This window comes from Acyrthosiphon pisum, chromosome A1 (genome assembly GCF_005508785.2).
Source record: "Acyrthosiphon pisum isolate AL4f chromosome A1, pea_aphid_22Mar2018_4r6ur, whole genome shotgun sequence".
In the NCBI taxonomy this organism is placed as follows: Eukaryota; Metazoa; Arthropoda; class Insecta; order Hemiptera; family Aphididae; genus Acyrthosiphon; species Acyrthosiphon pisum.
Window position 1 is genome coordinate 3,249,570 of NC_042494.1, and position 15,027 is coordinate 3,264,596.

A 15,027-nucleotide genomic window follows, 5' to 3' on the forward strand; every position below is an offset into this window, starting at 1 on the left:
TATGCAATAAACTGGACTATAATAATTATACAATATTTCATGAAAGAAACGATTTGGTTTTATTTATTTTAAGCGTCACGCATGGAGGTTATAATATGATTATGAGATGTAAGTTTATAATTTGTAAGGAACCGACGACCATGGTATAGATTTCAATGACTGACGTTTGTGCGGGGTATAGGTACGCTCGTCGCGCGTGAAATGTGCGAGCAGCACTTTTGGGATTTCCACTTTTCCACCCGGCATTTTCTGGGATTTCCACTTTACCACCCGGCACTATTAGAGATTCCCACTTTACCAACCGCTGGCCGGAAAAAAAGACACATTCCAACGCTTCAACCGCTATCGAAAACCAAACTTACGGTGCTGGCGTGACAAAGAAAATATTAAAGATTCATAAGCATGATTATTTTCATTAGAAATTCATAGAAATTTTTCTTTTTATAGCTAACATTAGACATTCTAATAAAAGATTCCCCACAAGTTTTTCTACATTAATTTGGCCAAATGTAAAAAAAATAGGCAGCTTTATTTTGTATGCAGTATGCTGCATCTGTGATTAAACAATTAGTCTTAAGTTAAGAAATGAAGTAAACACAAATCGCAAAAACTCCACCTTGTACAACCCATCTCTCAACAGTACCTCGCACCCAAATAATTCAAATAACAGCCAAACCTACTCTCAGGCCATCCTACAAAATAAAAGTCCGATACACACAAATAACGAACACCAAAACCAACAAAACGTAAATATGACTACCCAATTGACCTCCTTTTTAAACGAATTCAAATCCCTCATTAACCCACTTATCTCACTTCAAACAACAGTCATCGACAAATTATTAATGAAAAATGCCAACTGATAATAATCAAACTCCTCCTTTATCAATATTACTCTGGAACGCAAATGGATTAACCCACAATAAAAATGAACTACAACACTTACTCTGCGACAAAAAAATAAATATTGCCCTAATTACAGAAACACGCCTAACACCAACGAAACATTTCAACATACCAGGCTATACAACACACCGAACAGATCACCCCGATGGTACTGCAGACGCTGGTACCGCGATCTTAATATCCACTACGCTATTACACTACGCATTACCGACATATCAAAAGACCTATATACAAGCTACAAATATCCAAATAGTACTTAACCATATCCCCATTACAATATCATCAGTCTACTGCCCTCCTAGTCAAAACATAACACCACCTCGACTCCAAACATTCCTAAGAACACTTAAAAATTCATTCATTATTGGCGGTGACTTTAATGCAAAACATACCGTATTTGGATGTAGATCAACTAACTCTAGAGGCCAAACTTTTTACAATAAAATTTTAAATAATCACCTATCCTTCATTTCGCTTAGTGCCCCAACCTACTGGCCATCCCAGACAAATCGTCACCCTGACATACTAGATTTTTTCATAACCTCGCTACCAAACCACTTAAATAATAATATAAAAAACCTTGAAGAACTGTCCAGTGACCACTCCCCAGTTCTACTCCACCTAGGTGGTAAACCAGAAAACGTAAGCAACACTCTACACTCTAGACAAATTAATTTCAATTTATTCCAAAAAATTAGACGAATACATTCCATTAAATATCCGACTAAAAACTCGCAATAAGGGTTTTCCCCCTTCAAGACATTCAAGTAATTTTACTATTACCTATGTTACCAAATTTACTTTTTGTACAAATTGTATAAATTGTAAATATACTTAAATAAATAAAAAAAAAAGTTAAGAAATATTTGTTATTATAAAAAATTTAGAATTTCTTAATTTACACTAATAGCATGTACATTCCACTAAAATATTCAAAATAAAAATTTCACCTTTAAAGGATCTGTTACCATGAAACAAACTATGTACTTGAAATGCACTGTTCTAGAACACCGAATATCTACTATAGGTTACAGTGTACTAATTTATTATACATATTTGGATTGAAACAAAAGACATTTCTCAATAAATACAAGTAATTATTATTTATTAAAATAAGTAGTTTTAAACATAGAATAGCTACAACAATTTGTTATAAATATGGCACATAGATTTAAAATGTTATCATTTACAGAGTTGTACATTTATTTGATCTTATTAGAAGTAATATAAAATGAGTCGAAAGTCTTAACACATATATTTTTCAAATGTAAGTCTCATAAAAGTTACATACAATTATATAATTAAAAATAAATAAAAATAATAATAAAAAAAAACATCGGAAAAATAAAATCACAAATAGTAGGACTAGTTGCGTAGACGATTAATCCAGATAATAACATTTACCCAAACTTATTTCTATATAAAAAAATTCACTATTGATCTCCACTGTCTAATTAAACATTATTACACAACCAATTTATAGTATACACAAAATTGTATATTAAAGTATAAAAATATTATAGTTAATTAATTAATTTCTGCAAACATTATTTAAAACAATATTGGAAATTAAATATAAAATATATTTTACAATTGTAAAAATTGTCTTAACACTAAATTTTATTATTAATTAATAAATCACTGTAAGGAATGCAAAAATGGGCAAGAACACTAATAATTGGAATGAGACTAAATAGGCAAGATTGCAGTGTACTTTATATATACTTGGACAGTTGGACCCACCCAAGAAAATAATTTTATTTTAGAATCACAGAATGGTGGTTGGAGATAAATTTTCTAATTCCAGATCTAAAAAATTCCATTCTTAGTCAGTAAATGGGTTTAACAAAACTGTCTACTTGGTTAAAGAAAACATATTTAAATACCATATTTATTGGAAGCACTTAAGGTTTAATATTATTATTACTATAAGATCTCACTACAGACTAAATTAATAGTAATAAAAATGTAAAACTAAAAAGATATTTGAGCAAAAAAATAAACTAAGTCTTAATTTTTGTTATTTAGTAGGTAAAAAAAAATGCATTGCTTGAAAAGTCTATTTGAATAAAGTCTTTATATAGAATTTAACTTAATTATCATATGTATACTATTAATCAATTATGATCTGTTGGCACAAAATACATTTTTAAATGTTTTAATCTGCTTTTACTATAATACAAATTAATATCAAGAACACAACATAATTTTCAAAAGTTAGGTTGTTAATAAATAGAAGTTAAATATTTTACTCTAAAAACATTTAGTAATAATAATACAACTGCAAAAAAATATTGTAATAATGTATCATAAAATATATAATTTAGTTATTTAAATCAGTTTTTAAGATAATAATTTTAAATGCATATTACAGCATTTTATATTATACCTATCACATATATATTATAACTTATCTTCCACATTAAAAAATGATATCAAATTATATATTTTAATTTCAGTTTAGTAAAATATTTTGAATTTTGAATTTAAAAAAATTATATACAATATTAAGGTTTGTATTTTAACGTTTTCCTAGATCATTATTATAAGTCAATACTTAGAACCTACCTATATTTAAGCAGCTCTCAGTAAGACAACTTTTCAATCAGTAAATGAAATTAAATGAGATTATTTGTTATTATTGGTAACGTTAGTTAATTGTTCAGATTTCAAATTGACAAGAGCTGCACATTACTATGACTAAATCACAAATTGACTGGTCCATTTATAAATTAAACATTATTTGAATGTTTAAAACCAGATTGAGTTAAAAAAAAAAAACAAGTTTAAACTTGCATATAACAAGGAAAACATCTGTACTTAGTATAAAAAACAAAAAACCTTAAATCTAAATAACTACTAAACAAATTAAAAAACTAGAGTTCTACATTGTCAGATTTCAGCGAAATCTTTCGAAAACAAAATCTGATTTGCACATGGTATATTGTACAAATAAATGTATGGGATAATTTTAATAATAAAAAAAAAACAATTTTCAATACCTCATATTAAATTCATCAACTGTCATTATCAAATATAATTTTGTATCCCGCTACATTATGGATTTACTAATATAGACAAATTTTACCATAAATAGGTTATACTTATTAATAAGTTACAACTCTAATGAAAAATATTGTTGTACTGTTATTTTTTTTCATACAGAAATAGGAACTAGTATTAATGATAATGAATAGCTATACAAAAAAAAAAATCATAATCTACAATTAGCTGCTTATGAGTAAGGGGAGAAACCAAGCAATTAATATTGAAATTCCTTAATTATTTGTTTTATATAAATTAATCAAACAAACTATAATACTAGTAAAAAAATCCTTTAATGAGTTTATCGTTAGTATGTTATTTACTTTTAATTATGTTTCATCGTGGCTATTTTCTGGTGTCAATATTTGATTTGTCAAATTAGTGCTCTGTAAAAGACCTTTGCTTTCTTCACTGCCAGTAACTGATGCACTACTACTAGCACTGTACACAGAGTCGTATACTGGGTTTCCAAAATGTCCACTAGGCTGTAAGACAATAATTTAAATGTATTAATATTACTACGCATTAGCAACTATCTTATAATTAGGGCTTAGAAATTGTATATTATTTTATATACTCTTGATAACTAGCAGACCAAGCTAGAAATTCGAGCTATACAATGGTGTGTATGAAAATCAAAAATCTAAAATGTAAAATGCATACTTTATAGGCTTCTTCAACGATATCGAAATATATCAATAATCAATGTACACCAAGCTAAACTGATTTTAATGCCAAAGCTCTTGAATAATATATTTTAAAACAATTAATTGTTAACTAATACCTACTAGTTACTACCTAGTACCTAGTCAATTGGGTATTGACAATAATTATGATAGTCATAGAGATATCAGAATATTGATATATCGATGCCTACATTTTTTTTCGATATCGTATAATTCAAAACTATATTGATATTCAAAAATATATTGTTGAAGAAGCCTAATATTTTGTCAATTTTAGGGGACAAGTGCATATTTCTTAAAACTTAATCTGTGTATTTTAATAATAATATAGAATATAAAACTCAAGGCGACTATTGATTTAACGACAACAGTGCAATACGCATTTAATATCTATCGCCTTAATATTCCGATGTACTATCTTTTCAAATATATTTTTTTAACTATTTTTTTCAATTCAATAATTTGCCAACATAGCAAGAATTTTCTTCCATATTTTAAGTATTATAAATTTATTTTCCATATTTCCATTACATTTAGCGCAAATTAATAACAACATAAAATGGTGTTTTTTGGAATTTCGATTATTTTGAATTTTGATGAATACATTTTTATAAATATATAATTTATAATATATATAAAATAAATAAATTACTCTCCTGACACTTTTTCATGAGTATTTTATAGGATTCTTCAACAATATATTTTTGAATATCGATATCGTTTTGAATTGTGCGATATCAAAAAAAAATTTAGGTATCGATATATCTATATTCCGATATCTCTACGGCTATCATAATTGTCGATAGTACTCAATACTCAATTGCCCAGGTAGTATAAGGTACACATAATTTTGTGGTAGGTACTACAAAAAAAATGTTTAACCCGAATACCGGAATATTTCGATTATCGATACCTAAATTTCCGAAAAAAAAATTACGATATCGATATCATTGAAGAAGCCTAGACTATTTTACAATTTTTTTGTGCATATTTATCATTTTTTATGTCCTATAACTACCGGCCCTATTTATAATATATTACTTTTTCTTGTAATGGAAAAGAACGATCCAGATGAACATCTTCATCATCTATATCATCTTGAATGTACATTGGATTATTGACTTCTGAATTTTCTTGCATTCTTACATGTGAAAATGAACGACCTCTGAAAAAAAAAGTATCAACAATTGGTATTTAATATTTATACATATATAATTAACTACAAATTTACAATAGAACTTACCTTCTTCTAAGCTTGGTGAAATAATATGTAGTAGCAGTAATGACAATTGACAGTACAATAATTAAGAATATTACCCACAAAGCATTTATACTGTGTTTATTTTGATGTTCTGAAGACATATATTCATCTATTAATTGGGTTTGGCATCTGTCGCCAATATAACCTTTTTGACAACTAAATAAAAACATTTTAGTTTAAAAGAAAATTAATAATGACATTTTAAACATAAAATTTAAATTATAATTACTGGCATGATAAGCTCCCAATAGATTCTTCAGGCTCTATACATGTGCCACCATTTATACAATAATTTGCACAAGTGAACCGATCAGCGCACCGTGATCCAGTCCATCCTGAACTACACTTACAATTAGGTTCATTTACACCAGAATTTGATTCCATGTAACATGTACCATTATTATAGCAATAACCCAAACAAGATCCAGAATCTACAATTATATTACTGCAGTCAGATGAACCCCAAAGGCCAACACACCTAAAATAAAAAGTTTTAGATTAAAAAATTTTGAACAGGGTATATATATATATGTATTATCAAAAATTAATAATCAACAAATGATTTTAATTTGTATAAACTAAAATAATTTTTTTAAATTACCTGCAGGCGGGTAGTCCATCAACAATGATACAAGTACCACCATTTTTGCACATTTCTGGATGACACAAATTTGTGGTAGAATTAATTTGATCACATAAAGGATATTTCCGATTAGGAGGGCAATATATGTGACACTCGTGATCATTTTTATCACATGTACAGTTACAAATATCTATACGACAAGACGGACCTTTGAATTGTGGTAAACATAAACAAGCCGTTATATTGTCTTTGATATAACAAGATCCTAAAAATATAAATTTATAAAAAAATGTGTTTACAATACAAAAAGTTAGTAATTTAGAAATTGTGGTTTTGATGCACTTAATGCAATAGTCTTATTATCTCGAAACATTTTTTCATAAAATTAACAATATTAAAAAAAAAATTTTATTTTATTATCATATTGTGGAACAGCACATTTGGTAGTATATAATTTCTTAAAAAATATTGGTATTTTTTAATTACCTAACTGAAAAAAGGCCTATCATTTGAACATGTCCTATATTCACAATTTATCAGTGTAACAGCAGTAAAATAAGCAATGTAGTATTGGGGAGAAAAACATAAATGTACCAATACTGTTCAAATGATACATATTCTATTGTATACTATCCAATATTCATAATTAAGAGTTGCGAGCCGCTACTAAATTATAAAGTCTTATACTTCCTAACTCCTTACCGCCATTTAAACAATTATTGTTGTCACATTTATCAAATTCACAATGTGGTCCAGTATATCCTTCATGGCATTTGCAAATAGGACCATTGGAATCTAAAAAGCAAGTTCCCTAAACAAAAAAATTACATTATAGAAAAGCATTTTTACTTAATAATTAAATATAATACCTTAATACAGTAGTTATCACAATCTGATTTAGTGCATGTGGGGCCCATATATCCAGCAGGGCACTTACATTCACCATGGCCAGAATCAGTTAAGACACATACTCCTCCATTTTTACAATCAACGTTCACACATTTTTCACAAAATTCACCTTTAACATTTTTAAATATTATAAAATGACAAAAATAAAATTACTGATGAGATTAATTTGATCAAAACCAAACTTAATAAATATATATTAAAAACCTGTAAAGCCTGGCATACAGTCACAAATATTGTCAATACAAATTCCACCATTCAAGCAATTCCCTCCTTTTGGACAACACTTTTGGAGGTACAGGAATATCACATCTATCACCGGTCCAATAAATAGAACATAGACACTAATAAAAAAAATACATATTTACACTATTTAGTATTAATATATTTTAAAAAAAAAAAAAAAAAACAATGGTAAGTACCTTGAGTTTGGATTCTTCGAGTATGTCTTCATGGAATACATAACAGGAGGCTTTATTGTGACAATATTTATGACATTCGTACTCATTACATGTCTCTCCACCAAAAAATGGATTACATTTACAATAACCCAATTCTGATGTCACGTTTAATACACATTCTCCCATATCGCATGATGGATCACAAATTAAAGGAGGAGTTTGCTTATCTACACATTTAATGTCGTCCTAAAAATAAAGACATACATTTTTTTATAGATTTATTATAAATAATAATGATTTACTTCTTACCGTCAATGTAGGAACTTCTACTTGGTCATCTGCACACATACAAGTTCTATTTTTGGGATTCATACTCAAAGTACACAATGCAGTATGATGACATGGATTTATAAGACAAAAGTTATTCACTAAAATATTAAAAATATGTTAGGTATATTCATAAAACTAAGTAAATAAATACTTACAGTCTTTTGGATGTTTATTCTCTTGCATAATAACTAAATCTGTAGCCCTAAAGATATTTTTCGATAAGGTAGTTATATTCTTATTTTCAAACTTGTCAATTTTTACAATCGTTGTCATAAGTGATACATAAATTGAATCCTCAAATAACTCAATATTAGTTGGATGTTTACCTATAAAAAAAAATACATTAAAACCAGTTGATTGCAGGTTGTCCTAAAGATCAATGTAAGGTACAATCGTGGGAAAACTTGAATTTTCTTTTTGTACTTCTTTGATATGACGAAATACTATTCTACATAGCAATATTTTGTTAATAAAAGTTTGGAATTTAGGGCATTTTAATACTTTTAGAAGCAATTTGTCAAATTACATTATTATTACTAATTCTATAACATACTATTACAAAAAAAAATAATAAAATCTATAATGTGGCAGACGGGCCACATAAGACTCTGCGCACGGGCGCAGAGCGCACTCTGGTTGTTCGTCTCAACGCATCGGACTCGGTGAGTGACGACTAAACTGCGGGTCGTCTCGCCACTTCCTCCACAGTCACGCCACCGGCGCATTACGACCTATATAAGAACCATCCCAAACACCAGACCAATGTCCTCACGGACGCCGGCCGGTCAAATCTTTTGTGCGCCCCCCACTCCGCCAAATTGATTGTATTATATGTATTATATAATAATATATATTTTTTTTTTTTAATAATTTACTTTGATTAATTCCTTAGTTAAATGTCTACTTAAAACATTAAAATAATATAAATAATAACTATCATTAAGCAGTACCTTTGGGAAATTTATGTATAACTTTGCGTCCTTTTCCATCTAATAGAACAGATTCTATAGTATAAGGCTTGGTGTCTGACCAATACAAACGACGAGCAGCATAATCAATTGTGATACCTGCAGGACTACGAACAGACTCACTAATAAATGTTCGTCTATTGTAACCATCCATTGAACATGTTTCAATGCGTGGTTTACGACCCAAATCTGTCCAATACATTGTCCTAAATAATAAAAACAAATATATAAATATAAATATATTATCCTACATGATAATAAAAATGTAATAAAAAAAATAGGGGTGGGTTTCAAACTCTTAGAACCATTAAACACATTAAACTTTAAGAAATTCAAGTTCCTAGAAATGTAAGTTAAAATTTGAACATATCAAACGGCTCAAACAGTTTGAATAGTTTGAGTATAATCAATTTCAAAATGTTGAAGAATACCTACAGAAGATTAATTTAATTTTGTGTTATGTAAGTATAAAAACTAAATTACTAATAATTAATAATATAATTTAAAATTGGCTGTGGTTCAATTTTCAAAAAGTATGACAAAGTTCAAAAATTGTAGAGGGTAAAAAAATAATTAAGTTTGAGTTTGTGAAAACTTAAGTTTGACCCGTGCCTAAAAAACAATTTACATAACAATAAATGTTTATCATACCCAGACTGAGGATCTAATACGATATTTTGTGGTTTACGATCTGTTTCAAGTTTTACCAAAGTTCTAATATTTTTTCCATCCAGAGTAGCTACTTTAATAACTTTGGTTCTGTCAGAAGTTTCAATCCAATACAAATTGTTTGCAACCCAATCCACAGCAATACTTTCAGGGGTGCCTATAGTTTGAATCTAAACAAAAAAAAATACATAAGTATATATGAATACAATTTAGATCACAGGAAATAAAATTATTGAACCAGCTACTTACAATTTTTTTAGCAGTATTTACATCACGGGTAGTTCGATTTGATTTATCAATAATTGTAGAATATAAGGCTTTAGAGTTATGATCACTCCAAAACAGATATGTTGCATTTATCGTCCACAATATATCAATTGAATGTATTTTATGAGATGGTATTGTAACAGCAGAATATTTAAATAAGTTTTCATGGGATTTGTATGGATCAACAAAGAAAATATCTCCTTCATTGTTAGCCACAACTAATAATGCTGGAGTACCTATAAATGTATTAACTTAAAGTAGTAAATACATCTCATAAACATTATAGTATTATACAGAACAAAATATTGATCTTACCAATAGCCTGACATGATTTATTAGGAAGAGTTATGCTATAACCAGAGGCACAATGGCAAGAATGAGTGGAGTTTTTTTTAGGTACGCAAATCTGAGAACATGTCCCAAATTGACATGATGTTTTAGTCACATTACATAGCTGTTCATCTGAATTATCGGGACAGTCAAAAAACCCATTGCATCGAAGATGTCGGTTTATACATAGACCATTTGCACATCTAAATTTACTTGAATCGCATATTTCACTAGCACTGGCACCTAAACCAGAATAATTAAAAAATTAAAATGTATATATAGGTTTCTAAAGAAAATATTTTGACCATGCATTGCTGGTAAGTAAAAAAAAATGTACAATTAAAAAATTTAAATCTATAAAATATAATATAATGCAAAGTTGAATTAAAGAGATTTAAAAGATGCCTATGACTTGAAGTTAATTGAATTAAATTGAAATATTTAAATAATATTATTATTATTTATAAATTATATTTAACATTTAAAATTTTTTTATAAAATATAAACATTTATACTGCTACCACTAATCTGTCATCTAAGAATAACTACTCACATGCCACTTTATTTTCATCAGAGCCATCACCACAATGATCCAAACCATCACAGACATTTGTATTAAAAACGCAATTATGATTGTCACATCGGTATTTTCCAGGTGGACAAGCCACTAATGCACACATAGTTCGGTTTTCATCACTGCCATCAGCACAATCTTCTTCGCCATCACATCTATTTCCAAGTGATATACAATCACCATTTTTACATACAAATTGGCCATTACGACTAATTGAACATCCTTTTCCAAGTTTATCTGTACAATTCCACTCATCAGAACCATCAGGACAGTCTTGATCTCCATCACACCTCCATGTTCTTTAATAAAATTAATTTTTTTAATATAATTTAACAATATGAATATTAATAGATTGTATTTATAACTTACGGTGAAATACAATGATAGGACCCATTACAGTGAAAGTCATCACTTCCACAAGTAACATGTGAATCACAATCATCCTCATCACTATTATCTGAACAGTTAATTTTTCCATCACATTTTTGACTAGTTAATATACATCGACCATCAGAGCATCTAAGATAACAAATTAATTTAAAATTATTAAACAACAAATTAAACTCAATATTTTAAGATAACATTTAGGAATAAGATATCTATGATAACAGTTTAAACTATTTAAATTTGAAGCTAGAAAACTACTAAAGTTATGACACTTGTACAAATCAATGTTTATAATGTAATAAATAATGTAGTAGTAGTCAAAACTATGTGAAATGGAAATAATGTATTGTATTGGTATAAAACTGTGATCAATTATAAATGTTTTTATAAAACTAACATCTGAAGCCTGATTTTTATTTAATATTTAATAGTACCGAAATTCATGTTCTGAACAATTTCTTGGTGAGCAGCCAATTTCATCAGATTTATCACCACAGTCATTTTCATTATCACATCGCCAACGACCTGGAATACACCTAGTAAAAACATTTTTATTTAATGATAAAACTAATTATTAACCAATCAATTTGATAACACTTTGTACAATTTATTTATTATTTATGGTGATGGTCAGTAATTGCTACAGATTCCACACAGGAATGTATTAAAATGTTTTAGAATAGATATTTATGTCAACAGTGATATACTATTGATTATGTATTATAACTATATATACTATGTATTCATATATTTTAAAATAAATGTAGACTTTACAAAATATTAACTAACAGTAAACTTAACAAGTTGAATACAAATGTAATAAAACAATAATATTATGTAAAATAAACAATAGAATATTTTAAAAATTATGCTTATCATTTTATTTATATCGATACAATAAATATTTTACTATTAGTGGGAGGGCATAAACACAAATTAATCAATTTTCTTAGAAAAAAAAATTAAACCAAACATGGGTTTGTTTTTGATTAGTCCATCATTATTAGTTTGATTAGTCCATTATTTTCAAACAAAATATGTCCATAATTTGAGTTAAGATAAGACACACATTTTGATTTTCTATTTAGAACGACAAAGTATTATTCTTTAAATTTTTTAAAAATGTGATTAGTTACGATTAAAATATTGAGCCTGACCAAACTCTATTACAAAGTGATATCAAACTCTTCAAACTTTAATTTTAAATGATTTATATTACATTTTAGTAAAAGTTAACTTACTTTCCATTAGCACACTTAAAGTATGTTGGATCACACGTGATGTTATAACATGAAGGTGGTTCATCGTCCATATCAGGACAATCATTTTCACCATCACACATCCATGTTGAATGGATACATCGACCATTTTTACAACGCACTTCATCTGATGAACATGATCTTGAAGTACAATTTTCTGGTTCATCAGAATTATCACCAAAACCACAATCATATTCACCATCACACATAAACACATTTGGAATACACTTCCCTGTAATCTCGCATTTGAACTGAAAAATATGTAATTGATATTTATAAGTTACCATACTTATATTACATTAATAGGATACTGCACTCGCATGTGTCGTCTCTGTCATGTGCTACGTTCTAAATAATCCATTAAACTCTACTATGTTTAATATCAAAGTGAATTAGTGTCGTTCAAATAATGTTGTCAAGAGGGGAGGGGCGATATGGTTGATTTATTAACATGCACAATTTGATTATTAAAAATATAATTTATAATTATCAGATCTTTAACATTGAAAAAAAATTTCATGGGGCTCTCCCTCTCATCGCCGCCATTAAAAGGCCACTGAAGAGAATATGTTTTCATTTTAAAGCAAGTTATGAGCATTTTAAAATATATTTTTTTTATTTTTTATGCTCATGACACGCTTTAAAATATAAAAAGAAAACTTGTGAGATTTACTAGTTAATATTTTTACTTTTAAATTTGATAATATGTCAATTCACTCTGATATTAAATACAACAGAGTTAAATGGATTAATTAAAACATACAATTGCTATGTAATGTGTTTGTAGACAGACACAACACATGAGGGTGTAGCATCCCTGTAACAATATTAGCTCTTTATACTAGCATAAAGAATAATAATAAATCTATCTTTAATGTATCTATTAATAACTCAAAGAATATTAATTCTAATTTATATCAAAATATTAAAAAATATAATTTTTTCTTACCTCCTTTGCACCACATGTTTTCGATTTACAATCTTTTTCATCTTCGCCATCCAAACAATCATTGCGACCATTGCATTTCAGCTGATTCGATATACAAGTTGGCATTGGTAATTTGCTGAATTTAGAGCCATGTTGACATTTAAAGTCCGTATCAAGACATGTATACTATATAAAAATCCATAATGTAAGTATATACTCCGTTCCACAAGAGAAAGAACTCGTTTCACGATGTAACTGACGGAATTTAACGACCTGGTAGACTATTTCCTCACTCAAACATTCCGGACGGCAACATTATATAACAATAGAACTACAAACTATGTTTGATTAGGGGAAATAGATTTAGGTCATTAAATGCCGTCAGTTGCAAACGAATTCCTTCTCCCATGGAACGAAGTATAGATAACATAAAGTAACTTGTATACATTATGTCATATTACAATATTAAACTTGGAATTCTCAAGTTTTCAATAACACAAAATGAGTCATGAAATTTCCCAGTTTTTATTAATATGTGCATTAATAATATTTAAAAAAAACGTGCAATAAGGTAAAAATGGTTGACAATCACCACTCTATTAAAAAACATAATATTAAATACTGTTTTATTTACATTTCCACAGTTTTCTTCATCAGAATTGTCTTTACAATCAAATATGCCATTACATATTTGTGAAGGCTGTATACACTGATGATTTTTACATTGGAACTGTCCAGGAGTACACAGAAAGTCTAAACAAGTGTCAGGCTCATCAGAACCATCACCACAGTCATCCTAAAATAGATAATTTCTTTAAATAGCAAATAATATCATAAAATATAATACAAGTCATAATCTTACATGTTTATCGCAATGCCACCAGAAGGGTATGCATTTAAATGTATTTGCACACACAAAATGGGATGAAGAACAATTTGCAATACAATTCATATTGTCTGGTGCAAGAATAAAATCTTGAGGACATGCACATGTTCTACCCAAATTTGGTGATAAAAGACACAAACCTTTGCATCCACCGTTATTTTTTTCACAGGGGTTGTATGCTCCTACAGTAAATAAAAAGTGATAATTATAATTTGTCTATTGAATAATGTATATTAAAAAAACATGAGCCATTAAAAAAATTAAAATCTGATACAACCTAAAATCTAAATAAAAGATTACTTTTAAACATATATAATTTCAAGTCTTTAGATAACTAATGAGTTAAAAATTATTTTTATTTTAATTGATTTACTTGATGGTTGTAAAAGAGGATGCACAACTTTAATATCCATTGGTCTGTAAGCAAGTGATGTAACATTTCGACATTCTTGGCCTGAATATATATGACATTTATGAATGCTTTTTGTTTCCCAATCAGACCAATAAACAAAGTTCTCAAATAAAGTGATAGCAAACACATGGTGTATATTAACATAAGGGTCAATTTCTAAAATAAAATTAAAAATATGTTTATCATAAATTGAAACAGTGTTTGCTATTTATTAATAATAATTAACTTA

At 28.1% G+C, this 15,027-nt stretch overlaps 1 protein-coding gene across 1 annotated transcript in view; it reads right to left on the minus strand.

Annotated features, from left to right (window-relative positions):
• Positions 1-3,618: 3,618 nt before the first annotated feature.
• The window catches only part of LOC100162957 (low-density lipoprotein receptor-related protein 1), a 45,319-nt gene continuing 33,910 nt past the window's right edge, over positions 3,619-15,027 (minus strand). The window contains 23 exon segments of the mRNA XM_029487633.1: positions 3,619-4,436; positions 5,679-5,802; positions 5,881-6,054; positions 6,128-6,376; positions 6,500-6,746; positions 7,184-7,292; positions 7,351-7,499; positions 7,595-7,731; positions 7,805-8,034; positions 8,098-8,216; positions 8,274-8,444; positions 9,069-9,292; positions 9,738-9,925; positions 10,005-10,258; positions 10,338-10,595; positions 10,906-11,225; positions 11,296-11,445; positions 11,748-11,849; positions 12,555-12,823; positions 13,522-13,686; positions 14,135-14,296; positions 14,363-14,568; positions 14,760-14,954. Of these exon segments, the coding sequence (XP_029343493.1) occupies positions 4,281-4,436; positions 5,679-5,802; positions 5,881-6,054; positions 6,128-6,376; positions 6,500-6,746; positions 7,184-7,292; positions 7,351-7,499; positions 7,595-7,731; positions 7,805-8,034; positions 8,098-8,216; positions 8,274-8,444; positions 9,069-9,292; positions 9,738-9,925; positions 10,005-10,258; positions 10,338-10,595; positions 10,906-11,225; positions 11,296-11,445; positions 11,748-11,849; positions 12,555-12,823; positions 13,522-13,686; positions 14,135-14,296; positions 14,363-14,568; positions 14,760-14,954 (4,358 nt within the window). The 3' untranslated portion in view covers positions 3,619-4,280.